The sequence below is a fragment of the Aspergillus luchuensis genome, chromosome 1, assembly GCF_016861625.1.
Source record: "Aspergillus luchuensis IFO 4308 DNA, chromosome 1, nearly complete sequence".
NCBI lineage: Eukaryota > Fungi > Ascomycota > Eurotiomycetes > Eurotiales > Aspergillaceae > Aspergillus > Aspergillus luchuensis.
This window is the reverse complement of record NC_054849.1, coordinates 4,072,103-4,093,509: the sequence shown is the minus strand read 5'-3', so window position 1 is coordinate 4,093,509 and position 21,407 is coordinate 4,072,103. Positions and strand designations below refer to the sequence as shown.

General features: G+C 53.1%; 8 protein-coding genes across 8 annotated transcripts; 3 read left to right on the top strand and 5 right to left on the bottom strand.

Annotated features, from left to right (window-relative positions):
* Positions 1–731: 731 nt before the first annotated feature.
* AKAW2_11382S (uncharacterized protein) lies at positions 732–2,120 on the bottom strand (the record flags this gene model as incomplete). The annotated part of the gene is made up of 1 exon (XM_041683860.1): positions 732–2,120. The coding sequence occupies one exon, from the start codon at positions 2,118–2,120 to the stop codon at positions 732–734; it is 1,389 nt and encodes a 462-aa protein (XP_041538102.1).
* A 259-nt stretch (positions 2,121–2,379) lies between these two features.
* bna4 (kynurenine 3-monooxygenase) lies at positions 2,380–4,094 on the bottom strand (the record flags this gene model as incomplete). Its single annotated transcript, XM_041683859.1, has 3 exons — positions 2,380–3,540; positions 3,600–3,814; positions 3,971–4,094. The coding sequence occupies 3 exons, from the start codon at positions 4,092–4,094 to the stop codon at positions 2,380–2,382; spliced, it is 1,500 nt and encodes a 499-aa protein (XP_041538101.1).
* Positions 4,095–4,671: 577 nt separating this feature from the next.
* MAP1_2 (methionine aminopeptidase MAP1) lies at positions 4,672–6,018 on the top strand (the record flags this gene model as incomplete). The annotated part of the gene is made up of 3 exons (XM_041683858.1): positions 4,672–4,806; positions 4,893–5,291; positions 5,368–6,018. 3 exons carry the CDS (start codon positions 4,672–4,674, stop codon positions 6,016–6,018), a joined length of 1,185 nt encoding a protein of 394 aa, XP_041538100.1.
* Positions 6,019–6,876: 858 nt separating this feature from the next.
* On the top strand, positions 6,877–8,812 carry AKAW2_11379A (putative MFS multidrug transporter; the record flags this gene model as incomplete). The annotated part of the gene is made up of 6 exons (XM_041683856.1): positions 6,877–7,077; positions 7,139–7,396; positions 7,449–7,593; positions 7,643–7,676; positions 7,728–8,401; positions 8,469–8,812. 6 exons carry the CDS (start codon positions 6,877–6,879, stop codon positions 8,810–8,812), a joined length of 1,656 nt encoding a protein of 551 aa, XP_041538099.1.
* An 841-nt stretch (positions 8,813–9,653) lies between these two features.
* On the top strand, positions 9,654–13,112 carry AKAW2_11378A (EF hand domain protein; the record flags this gene model as incomplete). The annotated part of the gene is made up of 1 exon (XM_041683855.1): positions 9,654–13,112. One exon carries the CDS (start codon positions 9,654–9,656, stop codon positions 13,110–13,112), a length of 3,459 nt encoding a protein of 1,152 aa, XP_041538098.1.
* Positions 13,113–13,446: 334 nt separating this feature from the next.
* On the bottom strand, positions 13,447–15,294 carry AKAW2_11377S (WD40 repeat domain-containing protein; the record flags this gene model as incomplete). Its single annotated transcript, XM_041683854.1, has 2 exons — positions 13,447–15,075; positions 15,172–15,294. 2 exons carry the CDS (start codon positions 15,292–15,294, stop codon positions 13,447–13,449), a joined length of 1,752 nt encoding a protein of 583 aa, XP_041538097.1.
* A 706-nt stretch (positions 15,295–16,000) lies between these two features.
* Positions 16,001–17,085, bottom strand: AKAW2_11376S (cornichon family protein; the record flags this gene model as incomplete). The annotated part of the gene is made up of 4 exons (XM_041683853.1): positions 16,001–16,093; positions 16,156–16,222; positions 16,286–16,441; positions 16,589–17,085. 4 exons carry the CDS (start codon positions 17,083–17,085, stop codon positions 16,001–16,003), a joined length of 813 nt encoding a protein of 270 aa, XP_041538096.1.
* A 603-nt stretch (positions 17,086–17,688) lies between these two features.
* AKAW2_11375S (putative ATP-dependent permease ADP1) lies at positions 17,689–21,089 on the bottom strand (the record flags this gene model as incomplete). Its single annotated transcript, XM_041683852.1, has 3 exons — positions 17,689–17,925; positions 17,994–19,409; positions 19,461–21,089. 3 exons carry the CDS (start codon positions 21,087–21,089, stop codon positions 17,689–17,691), a joined length of 3,282 nt encoding a protein of 1,093 aa, XP_041538095.1.
* Positions 21,090–21,407: the final 318 nt, after the last annotated feature.

Genomic DNA, 21,407 nt, shown 5'->3' with positions numbered 1-21,407 from the left:
CTCAGGCACAGAGACAGAAGGGGCCTTTTTTTAAACCCCTAGTGCTTCTCAACCAACCCGTGCCTCGATCAAGATAGTCTGGCATTTAGCAGACGGCTATCATTCTTACTACCCTTACTAACGAACTAGGTACAACCTTACCCCTGACCTACTCAAAGAGCCATCATACTTGGCGTGCCACTCGTTACCTTTCTCAAAAAAACATACGTAACACAATGGGACCAAACAGAACCACGAGAACTGGGCGACTTACAGGCCCAACAAATCATTGCGTTGGAGGTCAGCGGGCAGCCTGAGGCATGACCCAGAAGGAAGTGCATGATGATCACTAGCATTCTCTCTGGAGTAATTGTACTAGCCTAGTGACTAGGTATCTAGTAGTGTCTGTCATATGGTATGTGACAGAGATAACTGTACCACCTGTTGCACTAGAACATCTTGCTCTAGTGTCATCTTCTTTCAATAGTCCTAACATGTCCATACTACCAAAGTATTTTCATATGGTAACTGGAATCCGATCGCATTAACTTGTGTCATGAAATGAAATCCTAAGTCAGGTACTATCTCTAACATGGTTTGCTGGTTTTAACTCCCAACCGAACATAAATAAAAGTACTTACTGAGACATTCAAGCTGTAGTAGTTGCTATCAAACCAATTTTATCAGCAGCGGGTTCACCCAATCCATCATGATATATATCTTCTACTACTATTCCAGTTTCACTACTTGCACTACTCATAATCACCCCTTTTCCTCTTTCTCTCCCCCTCCCTACTACTAGTACTATTATTCTCATTCCACCCCTCCAAAAAGTCCGAAAGCCTGCATTCAAGCACCTTCTGCCTACGCGCGGGCCTCGGCCCTATCGGCAGCTCATCACCCCATTCAGACTCCGCCTGCTCCGAGAAGCACTCCCGCCTCACCAGGGTCAGTCCCAGCCCATACATCCGCCAGCAATCCCATATCGCCATGCCGAGTGCGTACCAGGACTGTAACAGGTCCTGCTGGGAACCGCGTGGGGACGTGGACATTGACTTGCTGCTGCTGCTGTTGTTGTTATTCTCGCGGGTTAGCTGTTCTTCGACAAATCCGATCATGCTATAGCGGCTTGGATCAAGCCACTCGGTGCTTCTTGAAGGGGACCAAGGCTTGAAGCATAAATTAGGAGGTAGTGGTAGTGGAGTTTGCGTGGCTTTCTGATGTAACTTGCGAATTTTGCCGAGGGCTCTTGTAGATGGTCGACGTTGAGCTCGCGGCTGTAGGTCAAAGTCTGTGTCTGTACCTGCATCCGTTTTGAACAGATCCAAATCCTCATCTAAGCCCTCCAACCACCCAACAACAGTTCTTATCTCGCGAAGATTGATGCCTAACCACTTGAACTCTTCCTCATTGTCAGTATCTATGTCCATATAGTCATCCTTCATTCTCTGAAGTCGATCATCAGTGAACAACCTCAGCTTCTTGCCAACAGATAACAATTCATATCTCAGCTGTAGAAGCCACAACGGACGGTAGATGCGATGCTCTTCGAGCCATGAGGGAGGTCCCACGTCGTGTAGCTTGTACGTTTCCATGTACGTCTCTGTGGATGCACTTGTCTTTGGATCTAGGTCTTCTTTGGTCCAGCGGTGCGGATGAACGCTCCGAAGCCGGGTTAGGAGGGTGGATAGACATGCGCATGCTAGACGCTGGATGTTGGCTGCGAGGGTGATCATTTCGAGGAGGGTTGTGTGGGCTGGTGGGGAATCGAAGGAGAGGGAGGAATCATCATCGCCTATTAGGAGTGTAGTATAACAGATGGTGCGTCTGACAGCTGGTTGCGAGGAAAATTGACGTAGTTTGGTGATTATGTGGAAGTGCCGACGGATAGCAACGGACATGATGGGGTTGTTTTCGAGGGTGCATTTGACAATACGTATGGCTTCGCGGTGGGCTTTGGATGATGTTCGTGCTGATCTTCGTGTTTGTTTCTTTGGTGAGGTGCTGGGGGCTGCCGGGGTGGTGAAGAGGTCGTGTAGTGGTGGGGAGATCTGAATGAGGCTTTCGAGCGTGATCCAGTCTGCTGTGTAGTCGATGATTAGGGAGAGGAGCTCGTATGGAAGCTTGCTTAGGGGGTCCATTTTGGTGCTGATGTTGTGAGTGGAGTTGGTGGTTCTGTTCTTTGGGGTGAACAAAATATTGATATATTTAAGGAGGAAGGTTGAGATGATGACATATTCTATCGTCAGACAAACTTATCATGCAGATTTACGTGCTTTTGGCGTCATTCTATGGTTGCATGCAGTCGGGTCTTGTAGCAAAAAACATCAGCTATACTTACATGACACATTGTTAGAACGCAAATAGAGCTCAAACAAATGACAACTACTGGGGATTCCCTCAATTTCTTCCAAATAACGTCCTCCACACAGCTCCCAACGACAACCTCTCCGGCCATCTCATCAACACCCCAGCCCCGATCATCACCGACACCAGGACGGACCCTAGCCCAGCAACACCTAACAGCTTCCCCTGCCTCTTCACAGACGCAATCACCTCCGAGTACCGTTGGTTACTAAAGCTTACCCGAGAATACTGTGTCTGCCATCCCAGGCTCGGTACATAGCGGTCTAGTGTCTCCTCCACCGTCTTGCGCAACTTGTAGACGGGACTTTTGACTCCCCAGCGCATTTCCAGATAATTCTGCTTGGACAGGTCGTTGATCGCCCATGTATCGGCCGTGCGTTGGTTGGTGTATGCTTGCAATGCTGCGGCACGGGCAGAGGCTCGAGCTTCAGGTGTAGGACTGATAGAGTCGTCATAGACGCCGTATTGGTCCATGAAAGAGAAGAGAACGCGAATATCTTCAAGTCCGGCGTTCAGTCCCTGTCCATAGAAAGGCAGGACGGCGTGCGCAGCATCGCCGACTATTACTACGCTGGAGCCGAAGTGGTGTGGTTTACATTTCAGACTGATGAGAGGAAGGTGTGGGTTCTCGGTGAATTGCTGAGATAGGGCTTCAGGCGTAATCAAGTTGGGACAGACGCCGGGGAAATTGTAATCGAAGGAGGTCACAAGGTCTTGCGGTGAGCTCTCTTCCAGTTTCTCATAGTGCCAGGCTGGTGCGAATAACGTGCAGGTGAAGGATTTATCAGCTGATGGAAGCGCAATGAACATGAATTCTTTGCCCGGCCAGATGTGTAGATGGTTGGGAGAGATCTGGAAGTCTCCTGTTTCCGGGTGTGGGGGTATGCGAAATTCACACCAAAGCGTGTCGATGTATTCTTGCTGATAGTCTACTCGGGCGAACTTCATCATGTGATAGCGGGAGGCGGAGTGGGCGCCGTCGGCACCGATGAGGTAGTCGAAAGTGATTTCAATCTCGGTCACTGATTCCGGAGTGTAAGCGGTGCCCGGAGTGCGGCGTTCGAGCCAGGCACGGTTGGTGCGGAAGTCGGCGCCGGTGAGCTTGTGGTTGAAGAACATCTTGACGTTTGGCGTGCGCGACAGTTCATCCAAGAGGGCATTGTTGAGAGTGCCGCGGTCAACGGCATTGATGGCCTAAGGGTTAAGATTAGATGAGTAATTTCCGTTTAAGGCTGAGAAAAGTGAAGGCATACTCGGCCGTGGACATCATAAGCTTGCGCAGCTTCCCAGAGCTTGCCGTCGCTTCGGCCGTGGATCATACGTCCGTGCATGGGGATGGCGTCGGCGAGGATGCGCTCTATGAGTTCCTCTCGATTGGCCTGCCGCATGGCGGTGATGCCCCGTTCGGAGAGGGCGAGATTGATGGACTTGGTGAAGTTCAAGGGAATCGTGCTTGGATCACGTAGATCTGTAAATCAACATGTAGTGTGAGAATGGCCCCATGCTTGATAGAGATCGAGTCATCAGGAAGATGCGGGGTCGATGATGATAGAGTCATCGCAGCCTGTCGGATGGCAAGGGAAGCAGGATATCCAGGATGACCTGGCACCGTATAGCGACTAACCTCCGCGTAGTTCGTACATCTCAACATCGTCGCCTCTAGCTGCAGCATAGAGAGCCGCCAGGGACCCCACCGGGCCAGCACCCACGACGACCACTTTCTGTCGTCCAGCAGACGGTTCCGCCATGTTGACCGGAGTCCGTGATCGAGAGAGTTTACCTGGACACTGGATGTGATTTGGGAGACTTGAGTATGATCCCGAGTCTGCGTAGTATAAAGACCTGCAGATCGGCCGAGCTTAAACTGATATTGAAATGGCAACTGACAGCTGCGTCACACGCATTCCTTCTTTCTTCCATATGGCGGTGGGTCTGTGGAACATTTTTACGGCCAACAGGAGTTTGTTCTAGCCGCCCCCCGCCGATAAGCATCGGGACTGATTGACCAACGAGCATGTCCTATTGAGGACCCTTGACGCCGGTTACGCGCGCTTGTTGGCGCTTACTTAGGGTAAGACCGGATCCCACTAGTCCGGTTCAGGCTAGAGTACTATATACCTCACTAACCCAAAGCGGGAATGGAGTGCCTGGAATTGGCCGGGCGGATAAGCGCCACGCCACGCCAGGCCCATCCGCGGGGGATTGTCCCATTTTTTCCCTTCTAGCCCAACTTATATTCCTCCGGCGACCATTTCTCTCGATTCTTTCTTTCCTAGCGGTCATTTACCTGATTCCCTTACACTCGCGATATAGCTCGATCTCAAAATGGCGGAAATCGCAACGCGGAAATGCATGGGGCTGGACTGTGACAAGAACGCAGGCACGTTGCAGTGTCCGACATGCCTCAAGGCGGGCACGGATAGCTTCTTCTGCTCGCAGGACTGTTTCAAACGGAGTTGGGTAGGCTACCTTACGTGACCCATCCGGCTCACGTGGGTTTGAACGCCTTTCGAGGTAATCTGCGAATGCTGACTGGTCTGATACAGAGCGAACACAAGACTATTCACAAGAAGAGTAATCTCCTGGCCAACCTCTTCACTCCTAAAGTAGTTTCTGAACCAGATCCAGCAACCGGCTTGTACAACCCCTTCCCCGCCTTCCAGTTTGCCGGCAACCTGCGCCCTGTCTACCCGCTGTCGGCTCCGCGAACCGTCCCCAAGACCATCCCCCACCCCGACTACGCCAAGGATGGCATTCCTCGTTCCGAGCAGAAGTTCGTCGGCCGCAACAACATCAAGATCCTGAGTAAGGAGGAACAGGAGGGCATGCGCAAGGTGTGCCGTCTGGCCCGTGAGGTGCTGGATATTGCTGCCCGGGAGTTGAAGCCCGGTGTCACGACCGATTACATTGATGAGGTGGTTCACAAGGCCTGTATCGAGCGTGAAGTGAGTGCTTTTCCGGGCATATTGAGTTATGATGTTTAGTGGTGGTTTGGTTTGGTGCTGATGCGATTGGCTACAGTCTTACCCCTCCCCCCTCAACTACTACAACTTCCCCAAGTCGGTCTGCACGTCCATCAACGAGATTATCTGCCACGGTATCCCCGATCAGCGACCCCTCGAGGACGGCGACATTGTCAACATTGACGTCACGTTGTACCACAACGGTTTCCACGGAGACATCAACGAGACCTACTATGTCGGTGACAAGGCCAAGGCCAACCCTGATGCGGTGCGCGTGGTTGAGACGGCGCGTGAGTGCTTGGACAAGTCCATCGAGCTGGTGAAGCCGGGCATGCTGTTCCGCGACCCTGGTAATGTGATCGAGAAGCACGCCAAGTCCCGGGACTGCAGTGTAGTCAAGAGCTACTGCGGTCACGGTATCAACCAGCTGTTCCACTGCGCTCCTAACGTTCCTCACTACGCGAAGAACAAGGCCGTTGGTGTTGCCAAGCCCGGTATGTGCTTCACCATCGAGCCCATGATCAACCAGGGTACCCACCGCGATCGTACCTGGCCCGATGACTGGACCAGCTCCACGGCCGACGGAGGGTTCTCCGCCCAGTTCGAGCATACACTTTTGGTTACGGAGGATGGTGTTGAGGTGCTGACGGCGCGCTTCCCCGATTCGCCCGGTGGGCCTGTGCCCATTCCGGCTGCTGCGGAAGCGTGAGTTTCAAATACATTGCATGCAGGTAGCGTAACGAGATAGAGCGTTTATGATTACGAGGGTGGGGTGTGATGCGTGCTGTATTGGCACTGTTTCGGGGTGTTCTAAGTGATTATTATGCCGCTGTCTTTGTTCGTCGTTGAAGATATCCTTAGTGTATAGGAGTGGACCATGACCATATCCATGTTTGTGTATTTTGGTGTCTGGCATTGCGTTGTCGCAGTATAGGATGAAGGTGGAATAAGGCAAACTACCAGCGATATTATAACAGGAGAGCGTAGTTAGCATTACGTACGCGGCCGGATCGGAGAAGATAGCCTTAACGATAGAGTTGCGATTGCGATATCCGAGAAGAGACCATCGCCATCGGGGCGGGCGGACCCGTTTCCGTTTTGAGGAGGTCTCTCCATTATCTGTATTTTTCTGAAAACTCTCCTCGGATGAGTATGTATGGCTATGTCTAAATCGACATCCACAAGTGACACTTGCCTATGCGGCTCCATTTCTGTGTAACCATCGAGGGTGATCCCTCAATGTCGTGCCTCGGCCGAGTGAGAGATGGCAGTTATGTTGCCGATAAAACCAATCAAGACGGACTCTGACGGTATTTCCGCAAGTGGGGAAAAGATGCTTATCTCCACGTGACAATAGCGCAGGGGCCCATTATCCCAACTAGTGGAAGTCTAGTTAGTGAGTCCTTTAGTGAGCAGTTATTACTTATTCGCCCTTCTGCCTCTGCAATCGGTGACTCTTACCTCGCTTCGTTCTCCCCTCCTTCTTCTCCACCTTCTCGACTTTTGTGTCGACTCCCTGGCCCCCTTGGTAATGGAGATTGCCCTTCTCTAGAGTCATTCCCCCACCATGTCTCCAGAAAGGATTCCTTCCGAGACCTCCCCGTTGCTGAATCCCCAAAGCAATGTCTCTACCACGGGGGCTATTCCCAACATTGGCCGTCAGGATGTTGAGTCCGGCGAGACTCTTCCGCCCCAGGAGGACCAGGCCAAGGATGCTTCCGAGGCGGGGAAGGGCCTAAGGTATATCATTCCGGCTATCTCTTTGGGAGTATGTGATTCCTCATCTATTTGCGCATAGGAGATTTCTCGGTAATACTAATGCTGCCCAGGTATTCCTCTCCGCAGCCGACCAAACCATCATTATGGCCAGTTATGGGCAGATTGGCAGTGACTTGGAGGCCCTCAACCTGACCAGTTGGATCGCCACCTCCTACTTTCTGACTTTGACCTCGTTCCAGCCGCTCTACGGCAAATTAAGCGATATCTTTGGTCGCAAAGCATGTCTTTTGTTCGCATATGCCGTCTTCGGCATCGGTTGCTTGTTCTGCGGTCTTGCGCAGAACATCGATCAGCTCATCGCTGCACGCGTAGGTTGATCTGTTGTATTTTCACCTCGAGACAGTAATTGACGATGGCCAGGTTTTCCAAGGTATTGGTGGTGGCGGTATGACCACCGTCGTGAGTATCCTGATGAGTGACATTGTTCCTCTCCGGGACCGGGGTGTTTGGCAGGGCGTGATCAATATCATCTATGCGACGGGCTCCGGCATAGGTGCCCCTCTAGGTACACTCGATCAATGGCAACGCTTGGAACTCTCTAACCGATTATGCAGGTGGTATCTTATCCGACTTTATCGGCTGGCGATGGTATGTTTCTTCAACCACTCTCGTTACGCATTCTCCTCTAACCTAACCCAGGGCCTTCATCGCTCAAGTCCCCCTGTGCATTCTCGCCTTCATTGCCGTGACTGTCATGCTCGACCTCCCCGCCCAGGAAGACAGCCACTGGAAGACGAAACTGCGCCGCATCGACTTTCCCGGCGCCATCGTCCTTGTCGGCGCAGTCTTTGGCTTCCTCCTCGGTCTGGACCGTGGCAGCAACGTCTCCTGGACAATGCCGATTACCATCATTTCTCTGAGCGTCTCCACAGCTCTCTTCGCTCTCTTCATTGTTATAGAGGTCTTCTACGCCGCTGAACCATTCGCCCCCGGCCACATCATTTTCAACCGGACCTTCTTCGCCGCATACGCTTGTAACTTCTTCAGTTTTGGCGGCTGGCTCGCCGCCCTATTCTACATCCCTCTCTTCTTCCAAGCCGTCGACGGCGTCTCCGCCACCGTTGCCGGACTTCGACTTCTCCCTAGCATCATCTCCGGCGTCAGTGGCTCCCTCTTCGCCGGCTACATCATGAAATGGACGGGCAAATTCTACTGGCTCACCATTGCCGCCTACACAGGCCTCACTATAGGCCTTACCACCATCTTCATGGCCTCTGGTGCGGTCACCGAGAACACCACCGTCCTAGTACTAGGCATGGTCGCTTGCGCCTTTGGAAACGGCATCGGTGTAACTTCTACCTTAATCAGTCTCAGTAAGCCTCTTCCCCACTTCACTCTCCATAAGTTCCACAGCCCGACTCACTAACCTCAACCCCATAGTCTCCAACTCCACACCCGAAGATCAAGCCGTCGTGACAGCCTGCTCCTACCTCTTCCGCTCCCTCGGCTCCGTCATCGGCCTCTCCCTCTCCTCCACAGTCGTTCAGCAACTCCTCCGCGAACGCCTGCACTTTGCCCTCCGCGACAGCAAAGACATTGATAAGATCGTCGACGGCGTCCGTCAAAGTCTCGACTTCATTAAGACGCTGGATCCGACTACCGGGAAGATCGTTCGTAGCTGTTATGGCTGGGCCACGAATAAGGGCTTCGCATTCTTGGTTGCGGTTGTGTTTTGTGCGTTGATTAGCAGTTTCTTTATCAGAGAGAAGAAGTTGTCGCGGTAGGATATACATATATTTTGGGGTTGGACTCTGGCTGTTGGTGGTAAGGGGACTTGGGTAGATGATGATGGGTTTGCGGGGATGCTTACTTGCATAGATGAGGGGGGGCCTATACACTTGCATAGTGGCTGTATATGCCACTGTCGGATGGTTTGAAAAGATGCTAGAGGTGGTACTATATATATGGTGACTCAGATGGCATTATCTGGTCCGGTGATGAAAGGGTTGGGTCAACTTGTGATCCAGCGGATACAAAAATGGATTCGGGAAAAGGAAGCATTAGATCGTCTAATACTAGACTGATGATGGACATTTTTTTTGTTGTACATATGCATGCATTCCCGGGTGTATCTATTGCTTTATTTTGGACCAAAATTAATTCATCAGATGCATGTTAGTGCAGCCCTTGCTACAGCCAATATTGACCGAGGCAGCAGGCAACCCAGGATACAAGTGCCAGGCGTAGCATATGTGTCAGCAATTATGAGATACCCAAGTTCCCTCGATAAAATTAACTGAAAGTAATCAGCACCATGATCACGAGCTGCATTTTCATACAGAAGAGTAGTCAACGTTGGGAAAAGAAAAGAAAAGAGAAGAGAAGTGGTGTTGGAGTCAGGTACAAAAGAAGGCGGTGATGGGACTTTGAATATTTAAGCCTTGGATGGCTCCAGCTCCGCCAACTTTCCCCGGAACCCCAAACTGTCAGCCTCTCCAAGTTACACTGTCGCAGTTTGAGAGACAACAGCACCTGCAGCCCCCAAGAGTTCCACCGGCGACTCCCAGGGAAATCTCACAAGCATGATCCTATCGGCCTAACCGTCACATTCCTTTGTCGCCCGCCATGTCGGACACACGCCCACGGCTGGCGCTGTCACGATATCGTCCCATTCTCTACCTGCTCTCTGGGGTAGCCGCCGCCTACGCGATCGTCTACATCCACAACTACATTTCCTCCTCTCCTCCGTCGCCTTCCCGAACTTCCCTCCGACGCCGCAGAGCCGTCCGTCGCCGGCGACGGAGAAGCGAAGCCAGCAACGCCAGTGACCATCCCGTTGACGACACCCCGTCGACGCGGGCTATCGCGCACCTGGAACAACTGGAACGCCAGAATGGAGTCTACGGAACATTTCGCATCGAGACGGAGGATGGAAGGCGCGTGGAAAGTGGCCTCCTCCCGTCTCTTCTCGCAACCCGGGACCAGCTCATGGAGGAAGTGGGGGTTCCCCAAGCTCATGCGGAGCGGATGCGCGAGATGATGGAAGACACATTTCTGGAATCTTTCTTGGCACTGGACTTTCCGCCCACACATTTCATACAGGAAGGCTGTCCGGAATGGGAATACTTGATGGTAGAGCTCCAGCGGCGAGGGATCTCGCAGGCCGGAATCGAGAGGGCCTTGATGCGATTCAATGCAGACAATAACTACGGGGAGGAGTTACGGCGGCGAAGACAGAACGGCGAGAGGGTCACTCTGTCGACATCGACCTTCCCTGAAGAGTCGCCGCCGGCGCCGAATATGGATGGTGGGGAGACGGTCGTGGATGATCAGAGTGTGTTTTCATGGAGGGACGGGAATAACGATGCCTCGCCAACGAGAGAAGGACAGAATCTGCTCAACTTGTTGTACCATATCGCTGAGGACCAGGCCAGACGTGATGGGTATATCCATCGTGGCGTGACATGCAATAGCTGCGGAGCCATGCCCATTCAGGGTATTCGGTACAGATGCGCGAACTGCATCGACTACGATCTGTGTGAAACGTGCGAAGCCATGGGAGTACACATCAAGACTCACCTGTTCTACAAGGTCCGGATACCTGCACCATTCCTGGGCAATCCCCGACAGTCTCAGCCGGTCTGGTACCCTGGGAAGCCTACCATGCTGCCGCGCAGCTTATCTCGGTCTTTGGCCAAGCGCCTCATGAAGGAGACGAGCTTCGAGAATACCGAGTTGGATGCACTTTGGGACCAGTTCCGCTGCTTGGCCAACCATGAGTGGGAAGAAGATCCGAACAAGCTCTACATGGCCATCGATAGGAAGACCTTTGACCGGTGTTTCGTGCCGAACACATCCATCCGCCCACCGCCGCCTAGCCTGATCTACGACCGCATGTTTGCCTTCTATGATACCAACGGCGACGGTCTGATTGGATTCGAGGAGTTCTTGAAAGGAATTGCCAGTCTCAACAACAAGAGCAATGACGAGCGACTACGGCGCGTATTCCGTGGCTATGACATTGATGGTGACGGCTACATCGAGCGGAAGGACTTCCTACGGGTTTTCCGGGCCTACTATGCGCTTAGTAGAGAGCTGACTCGAGACATGGTGGCAGGTATGGAGGACGACTTTCTTGAAGGCGGTGCCCGGGATGTTGTTCTGGGAAGTCAGCCGATCAGCTCGGCCTTTCCTGGCAGCATTCCCTCCGGGGAAGTCTCGAGGACCGGGGAGGGTAAGCGTCTGAATCAGGACGGCGACATGGAGCTCGTGGACAACGAAGGGATTGTACGAGCAGACCGCGCGGACACAGCAGACCGACACTCGGTTGTGGGAGACGCTGCGGTGCGAAGCCAATACGGCAGCGTGCGACCCATGTTCCCAACTGCGGCTCGCCTGGCGACTCCGTCCGGATCTGGCGTGGCTCATACTTCAGGAAGCAACACTAGAAGAGAAGTCAACGGTGACGATGGTAGTAATATCCCTGACGATGTCTCCAACTCTTCCGGTGCCAGTGACAGGTGGCCTCCGCCGGAACATGTTCGAGACTACGATATCGTGAACGCTCTTGGATATCATGTGCCTCTGAACGATATCACTGATCCAGTCGATCGAGCCCGTGTTGGTACCGCGGTCTACAACAGAATGTGTGCTCAGGACCGACTCCGGGTTAACATGGCTCGCAGCACCGGCATCCACAACCGCTGGCAGCGCAGACGGTTCTATACTGATGAGGAAGACGGCGCAACTGTTCCGCCCGGCTATCGCAGCGACATGGACGTCGATGGCCTGAGCGAGGATGAGGACGAAGATGATGTCGACGAGCCCCAGCCCGAGTCTCACCCCCCGTCTCCCCGATCTCGCTCCTCCTCCAAGGTGCGGTTCCAAGATGATCTCACCGACGACTACGACGTGCGCTCCAACCCGTCAACCTCATCTCGCAGCATCCTGGTGGGTGAGCGGTGGGGCGGGTTTGAGATTCCAGAGGTCGAAAGAGATGTCGGCAAAGAGATCCTGTATCAAGTCACCCAGCAAGGGTTCAACGAGCTGCTCGACCTCTTATTCAAGCCGAAAGAGGACCTTCTTATGGAGGCCTTCCGGACCCGGGCCGAGCGCAAGATGTGGGCGCGCGAAATCGAACAAGTCGAGCAGGCGGAATCCGGCACACAACTCGCACCGGAGCAAACCAACAACGAGCCGGACGAGCATCCAGAGTCGTCGATGGTCAATCCATTCCGCGACCATTCCCTGGACGAACTGCTCAGCCGGGCAGGCTACTCCGTCCGCAGTCCACCTCTCGAACCCGTCCAGGACGGTCCAGTTCTTCCCCCTCCCACCCCAGACCTGGGTGTACCCAACGACGATGTCGTCTATCTCGGCGTTCCTGAAGTCGAAGAAGAAGGCGACGACGAAGAAGAGGCCATGAACCCGCGATCCAGCCACGACTTCCTCCGCACCCTGGGAACAGAACACACACCCATGTCCCCCTCCTCCCACGCGTCCACCTTCGAAGAAGACGACGACGACGACGACGAAATAGTCAACGATGACGAAGAATCATCCCGACCCCCATCCACCGCATCCTACTACGATCCCACCCTCCCGCACCACCGACCCAACGAACCCGACGAGTCCTACCACAACCACCACGACGACTCCGACCTCATCCTCTCCAGCAGCACCAACAGTCCCGCCTTCCCACCCCAACAAAGCCATCACCTCCCCGCCGAACTCCGTCTCGAACCCACCGCCACAACCTCCTTCCCAGCCCCCACCTCCCCCTCCATCTCCTCCCCCGAAGCCGAAGCCACAGCTCCCAAACTCTCCCCCTCCCCTATCCACCCCTTACCCCTCTCATCATCGTCCTCAGCCCCTCCTCTCGCACGACAAGCCAGTCCGCCACGGCCCCCATCCAAGGCTCGCATCGCCCATCTCGCTTACCTAGAGAAGGTCGAGCGCGAAGCCAAGGAACGCGGCGGCAGTGGCGCAAAGCTTAATTTCTCGGAGTTTGCACAGCGGATGGCGATGGATCGCGGTCGTGCGTTGGCGTTTGTCGCGAGTTGGATTGAGATGGCTAGTTTTTAGGTGTTTGTTTCTTTTTTTTCTGTGGATGTGAGTAGTAATAGGTGGGTTTGTATATTAGGTTTATTGTGTGTGTGTGTGAGAGCATGATAGTATGGAAATAGTAGATCAATCATGACTTGATTAAAACTAATCATACTACCAACCTTTTCTTCTATCTATTACTGTTATCTTACGTATCAGGTTGTTAGGACAATACAATCAAGCAACGATATACGTTACGTTCAAAGAAGGCATCATCATATAGCCGATATAACCCATTTCATGCATACTATATCTATTACACACAACACACAAAAACACCTATACAGAAAAAGAAACAGCGAACGAAACAACCCTAATCCCAATACTTAATCAACCCATCCAACCCACCCGTAACAACCTTGCTAGTTTCCTGCGGATGCCAATCGAGACAAGTAGTCGCGCCACCTTCCTTCCCACCAGCCAGGATCTTATGGTACATTTTACCCGTCTTCCAATCCCAGAAGCAGACATAGCCGCCACTATCACCGGACGCGATGAACTGACCGTCAGGAGAGATCTTAATATCAATGGCGTAGCCGGCGTTGTTGTGGCCGCGGAAACTCTTCTTCCGGTTCTGGCGGAATTTGTCTGTGGCACCGTACACGACGATCTGGTTGTCGCCGGACTGGAAGGCGACGTATTTGCCGTTGGGGTGGGGGGTGGCGCGGGTGAGGGCGAACATGTATGGTTCGGCGATGAATTTGATGGGGACGGGAATGCCGTATTCCCAGGCGCGGAGGGATTTGTCGTCGGAGGTGGAGATGAAACGGCGGTTGTCGTCGACGAAGGTGATGGTGTTGATGGCTGCCAGGTGGTGGTCGTATTCTTGGACCAGTTCGCCAGAGCGGGTGTCGAATTGCACGATCTTCTTGTCGGACATACCGGCCAGGAATTCGTGGGAGTGTTCGGCGCCTGGGTTGAAGCGGATGACGTGGGGGGTTTTGCCGGTGCTGAAGCGGCCGAGACATTTGCCGTATTCGGTGTCCCAGAGCTTGATTTGGCGGTCGTAGGAGGCTGTGAGGAAGGTGGTGCCGCTGGGGTGGAAGTCGGTGTCTGTAATGGCCTTGGAATGGCCGGAGAAAGTGCGTAGCAGTTCGCGTGAGTGGTAGGCGTCCCAGATCTTGGCTTTGCCGTCGGCGGCGGAGGAGAGGAGGAGGTGGCCGGAGCGGGGGAAGAAGCGGAGGGAGGTGATGGCCTTGGTGTGCGATTTCCAGGTATGGATGAGTTTCTTGGGGATGAAGTTCTTGACGCTGCCGGGGTCTTTGCGGAGGTCGATGTCCAGATCTTGAGGAATGTGCATGTACGTGCGGCCCAGGTAGTCGAACTGCTCTGTGCCGTGGAATTCGGTGGATTCGACCTTGGTCGTGTCGTCTTGGTAGTCGGTGGCTTCTTTGCTCATGGCGGGCATGGCTGACGGGGCCAGATCTTCCTCTTCATCGACTTCGACGTACTCCTCGTCGCTGGCGAGTTCGCGATCCTCGTCAGCGGCCTCCTCCTCGTAAAACTCCTCGCGTTGGTATTTCGCCCATGGGCCGAGGTAGGCACCTTCACCTTCAACGATGCTGGGGTCACCCTTCTTTTGCCGCTTCGCGCGCAGCGCTGCAGAGGCCTCCTTGGACGGCTTCATCTGGATGACATCGCGGCCACCAAATTGGGCTGCGTTATCAAGATTGCCGACAAACTGGCCCGGGAGACCGGGGTTGCGCGTGTAGCCTAGACTTTGGAAGGTGCGGTGTTGCGCGGCGAAGGTCGCCTCACTGATGGCTGCTTCTTCGGCGAATCCGGTCGGGACATTCTTGCGCTTAAGACCGTTTGCCGGTCCGGCAGGCTTGAAGGGGTTGACGGGGCCTTGAGACGGCCGGGAGAGATCATCGTAGGTAGCGTTGTAGGTGAGCGCGGTGGATGAGGTGTTAGCGAGCATCATCTGCATATGCGCTTGATCCTGTAGGTTTGTTAGATACACCAGACATTCCGAATTGGGTAATCATAGGGGATTCATTGCATAGCAGCGATCTCAAGAGAAACTGGGGGACCAAACCTCTGTGTTCACTTCTGGCGCCGCGACAATCGTGGTCGCTGAGGGCACCGTAGGTTGGGTTTGAGAGGGCTTCGCCGAGTCATCGTCGCTAGACTCGTAGCCGGCGCCGAGTAATGATGCCATGATTGCTGCGATGGCTGTGATTCAGGGAAGAGAGAACAAATTGAACTTCCCCGATGCGGCGAGAAATGAAGTGGAAGCAAGCTTGGTTTCTACGATCGGCAGAAGTCCCACGCCCGACTTTTACGGAAGGCGGAAGCACCGCCCGCGCAAGATTCTCCGGCGGACAACCAACCCTATCTACTATCTAAACAGCTGTTCTTCTACAAGGAATCACAATATCGTACGCGCACATTGTCACACCGCTGAGGTATATACAGCACCATTATTGAAGACATTAACAGGAAATTAGCAACATCAGAAACCCAAGGAAAGTACACTAAGCAAACAAGAACAACTCAAGCAGCCTCTCCGGCGTGCTGCTCCCAGGCGATCGGATTACCTCATCTATCGCCCATCTCTCTTCCGCAAACCTAAAAAAACATCAAGATCTTGAGACCTCACGCGTTCGCTGTCATCAATGATATGCTTTCATAGTCACGTCATATACAAGGTCTCTTCTGCTGCACGCGCCGGCACACCGACGACAGTGTCAAGCAGCCGGGACGAGAGGCGCACGTTGCGTCGGGATACAGCAGCGAGACCGATACTCGCAGAACCATGCTCCGTCCAATCTTCCCTAGCCAAAGGAGAAGTCAAGACAATCGCACTACATGACACTTCAGCCCGGGCGGCCGTTGCGCAGTGCGTGTTCCGTCTTGCCACGAAGTCAGTGAGACTCGTCGCGGATCAGGGCGACGATCATGCTGTAGAGGTAGAAGAAGAACATCAAAAGGTGGAAGCCCAGCTTGATGAAAGATTCCTGCAATGTGTGTCAGCGGTCGGTCCGCCTTGAATAGCGGGATTGAAATGATGCAGTCTAACCTTCTTGTGCACGTTCAGCTTGCGGAAGATCTCGGTCGCATCCAGGAGGTGCTGGTTCTCGTAGATCCTGTAGAAAGGGCGCTTGTGTTAGTTGGGCTACACCATGGCGGAGCCGGAAGGACAGCATTACTTCTTAGCGTTGAACGCCAACAGAGGCAGGTTCAGGACGATGGCGACCCAGTAGCCATTGATGATGAACAGGAAGGTCAGGAAGGCGTGAACGGCGGCCTCGGGCACAATGTAGGCGTTGAGGCGGTTGCAGAGGTCAATGGGGTTGATGTAGTCACTGCGGGAGCGAACCGGGATGGTTAGCTGGTTGGGTTCCATCACGCTGTCGCAATCCATGGCGAGCTCTCATGCGGCTCACAAGAGCTCGTCCACGCACACGACAAATACCGGCGAGACAAGAGTGAAGATAGAGACAAGGACATACCATTCCAGATCGCTGTACATGATAGTAAAGAAGACCTGCAGGAACAGGTTGACGGCGTTAATCAACACCGCCAACAGATAGAGCCAGGCTTCACCGGACATGGTGGGCAAGATGGAAAAGAGATGCTCGAAAGACTCGAAAAGGGTGCTAACAAGAAGAAAAGGGGGAGGAGAGGAGCGGAGAGGTAGCCGTGCTCGGGGGCAGGAAGATAGAACAGGAGGAAACAGAGGCGAAGGGGTGGAAGGTGAGAACTGAAGACGAAGGAAGTTGGACTTGATTGTGGATTCGAACCGATGGGGGAAAGCCGCGATTGGAGCTGGCAGGCGGTGAGGCTCTTCCGGGGGAGTGACCCGCGATCTGCTGTCAAGTCCGTGGAGTTCGTTACTGGTGACTTTTACTTCCAATCTCGACTCATTATTACGACTTACGACTCTCTGTCTGACACTGAAAATCAGGGCCATAACCCCAGTGTGCGCGAGAAAAGCAATTATGGCCATGACCGCGGACTATGCGCCTGTTGATGCTCAGCCGCTATCGGATACTAGTAATCGCGGCATCGGCCACTATTGCCAATCACCACCACTGCAGTATCGATTACGAAAGCTTTGGCTGCAGAGCTTAGCAAGCGTATGATATCATTAATGCCAAGGACTACCAGAATACGACGGCTCAACTATTCAATGAAAAGTATGTCAAATGTCTGTATGGGCACACACAGCATAGCATAGTATTTCTGCCATCACAAACACATATCGATGACGTGGGGAAACACGTGCTTCCATCCGCATCTGGCGGCTTCTACTGGCCAGCCCGCAAGTCCGCATTATAGCATCACCATCACCAAGTATATGCAGTAGAAGCACCTTCAATAATTGACCTCTATTTACATAGATATAACCCATCATTAGCTAGCTAACGGTGCAATGAAGATCCGTGGCGAAAACAGGACTAAAAAGCAGAAATAGGAAGAAGACGTCGTATCAGAATGCTCATCACGGAGTCAATACCAGTACACAAAAACAACCATAGCCCTTGGGCTGCATAATAAAACAAGATCAAGTGTGTCGGCATAGATAATTGCCAACACCTTTATCAGACTATCACCGCTTCTCAACTAGCAGAATATGCATCGCGCCATATGCGATTACGATGAATGCACCCGAGATGATGGCCAGTCCGATGACATCGGTCCACAGGGCTTGAGTATCAAATCCAAAAGCGCTCAGAATGGATGCACCGGGAACTTCAATGTCCAGGCCGTATTTGTGATCAATCAAGGTCAGATACGTTACTTCATTGACGATCAGAGCCTCGAAGCCGTAGTGGAAGATGGAAAGCTATCAAGAGTCAGTAACGTGCACGAAGAGTTTATCAATACAGCGACAAAAGTTTCGTGGATACTCACAGTTTGCAACCACAAAGCAGACTTGGGAATGGCGTCGTGGTTGAGCAGGAGACCAGCGAAGAGCAGACTGAACAGCATCACCAAGCTCCCAATCAAATTAGCCACGCCTCCATCCCGGAAGATGATACCGATGAACAAGCAAATATTGGCGGCCGCCAGATTGAAGAGAACAAGGACCAAGATGAATCGGAAGAATTCGCCCCAAGCCGGGATCAAGCCAGTCATGGGATACACAATGATACCCATGATAATAGGAGGGAGGAGGCGAAGGGGCACAATGTCAAAGACCACCTTGGCCGCAAAGTAGGTAATCGGGTGGTAGTAGCCATTAGCTCGCTCGCGTACAAACAGAAGCCGCTCCCCGGAGAATACCGTTAGACTGGTAAGCGTGCTAAATCCAAACAATGCGAGAATAAAGAAGAAAAGACCCAACCGATTCTGGAAGCCCTTGATGTCGTCGGTCAAACCGTAGAAGAGATAACCGCACAGAACGGCGAGCAGGATAGAAATGGCATAATGCGTGAGCATCAACATAGGATTCCGATACAGGTTACGCCAGGTTCGTTGTGACAGGATCAGGAACTGTCGCAAGAGGCCAATGCGAGCATATGTCTTGCCGGTTCCAGAAGGAGCAGACATCAGCTCGGGGTTGGTATACCCGTTCGCCACGCGTGCATGCTGTATGGCCGCTACGATCTCATCATGCACGGAGCGTGCGATGTCCGATGCCGCATAATTTGCAACCAAGATGTCAAGGTCTGTCTGTCCGGGGGCCGCTGGGGGTAGCTGATCAGGGTCATCGATGATTTGAGATGGAGCGGTTCCCGTTTGACGAGAAAGACGCAGCCATTGCTGGTTGTCCTCGGCGGCATCATCCAAAGGCTCGTCTTCTTCATCGGTTTTCGGAGTAGGGGGAGCTTCGGGGTCCTTCTTGCGCGAGTAGAGCTGTCTGTCCTGTTTCTGTTTGAGGGAGACGCGCCGCTTACTCTTCGGTCGTCGGTTCGCATCGAAAGTACTGCTGCTATCCTCGAAGCTCGCGTTGGATGCACTAGCCACAGATTTGACGGCTCGCAGGCTGCTTGACGCCGTCTTAGGGGGATCGACCCGCACATCTAGTAAGGGGGAGTTAATCTCGTCGCTGTGAGAGCGGGTCACGCTAGCGTGCATCGTGAGGTCGACAAGATAGTCAGCAATGTTGAAGCCTGGTGGGCAAGAGTAACCTGAATGGTCAAAGTATCTTTGGCAAGTGGAGAATGGTCCGGAATAGACGGTCTTTCCTTTAGCTAGGAGAATCAGTCGGTCAAACAAAGCAACAATGTTGGAGCGCGGTTGGTGAATAGTGAAGATGACAGTGCGATTATATGTTTTTGCCAAGGTCACCAAGCACTCAATCACATTGAATGCGTTGTATGCGTCCTATGCAGCTAGTCAGAAAAGCACAGTGTTAGATGGGCTGATGCATCTTACCAATCCACTTGTAGGCTCATCCAAGAAAAGAATACTCGGGCTGGTAACCAACTCGCATGCGATGCCAACACGGCGCTTCTCACCACCCGAGATGCCCCGACCTCTGCCTTCTTCAGATCCGATCAACTGGTCCTTGATATGGGATATCCCAAGTTGTCTTTCAACTTCAAACACTCGCTGCTCCTTCGCAGCTCTGCTCATGTCTCGTGGCAACCGGAGCAAAGCACTTGTCAAGATAGTCTCGTGTACAGTCAGGGTGGGGAGCATAGTATCTTCCTGATCTACAAAACCAATCATACTCTTGAAGTCATGGTCGCTGATCTTCTCCCCATTGACATAGAAATCGCCACGGACAGTACCCCGCTTGTTCTTCCGAGCAAGGATGTCAAGGAAGGTCGTCTTTCCTGCACCCGAGGCGCCCATGATGGCTGTGATCTGACCAGGCTGAGAAGAACCCTGAATGCCACTTAGAATTTCCTTTCCGTTCAAGTAGTACGAGACACTGTCCCAATACAAGGCCGCTGGTTTGTGTTCTGCCAGGAGCTTGGCCGCTTCGTCGTCCTCGTCGTCCGAAAGGGGCAGCTGAATGCGACCAAAATACGACCTGCGTGAAAGATACCATACAGACAGAATGACAGCAACGACGAAGAGGGCACATCCCGCGATGACGCCGGCGATAAGAGGGGTGTTGATCTGTTTAACCGGGCGCGTGTAGCCAGGAACATCTGTCCGATACAGACACTCGCCGGCATTGCAATTCAAAGTAATACTCTTGTCGCCAAAAACAGCTTTAATCAACTCGTCCATAGCTGGCTCCTGGAACGTGCTACCATCTTCCGGACTGCCACCCTCAGTGGAGATCGAGGAGAACGTAGCAGGTCCCGCGATTGACTCTCGGAGAAAGTCGCCGATATCGATAGATCCTTCCTCGCCACAAAGCATGCGTCCTGGGATACACTCGCAGTTGATGTTTTCGCATGTGTAGTGGGTTTTGTTCTGACTATGAGTAGTCTCCAAGCCCCATTGGCATTTATCCAATCCACAATAGAACGATTCTACTCGGCCCACCCAGAACTGAAAGTTGCAAGTCTGGTCTTCGGCCTCGCAAGAGAACGTCACCTGTGGCTTGCGCTCCTTGAGCTGATCAAGGATCTTGCGATTGGTCACATCACACATCTGAAAGTTCTCTTTGACCGTAACACCCTGTTTGTAGCAAACACCCCCTTCACCTTCTGGCATCATCGCATTGCATGCATCATCCGTTTGGCACACGTTGCAGTTAATGCCGTCCCAGCCATCTTCGCACGAGCACTGGTCGCCCTGGCGGGGGGACCTCTGATGGCCATCGGCCAGCGACCCACACAGAGGCTGCGCGCAGTCATCGCCACCAAACCCTGGTGGACAGACACATTTCCCAGTGAATTTATCGCAGTCAGCAAACTGGGCGCATTGGAACGCGTCTAGTTGGCAGTTGAAGCACGGCGGGCAACCGTCTGGACGATCGTCGAGTGCGGAGAAGAGCGGAGATACGAGGGCGGCCTCGGAGTAGTTGCTCCGTGCTGCGACCGTAGAGGCCGAGAGTGAGAGGGAGAGGGCGAGGGATAGCTGGAGTGACGATGGCAGCCGCATGCTGGCTCCAAAGTGCGAGAGCTGCCTTCGCACTTGAGTTAGCAGGTAGCTGGCAAGCTGATGGGCTGTCGGACCGAGAGACCGGGTGCGGAGTAAGCAGCGACGACAATGAACGCCTGAAATCACGATAAAGGATAGCACATCTGGATACAATCTAAAGGACTGTAAGGCTTCCCTGACAGGTTCAGGAAAACAGAATATCCACCAACGTGATTGCACCGACAGAAACCACAACCAAAGAGACACGAAAGGAGCGGTAAAGGTGGGTGGGAAGAGGAGAGGCTGGATGGGGAAACCGGTTGAGGCGATGACGAGGGC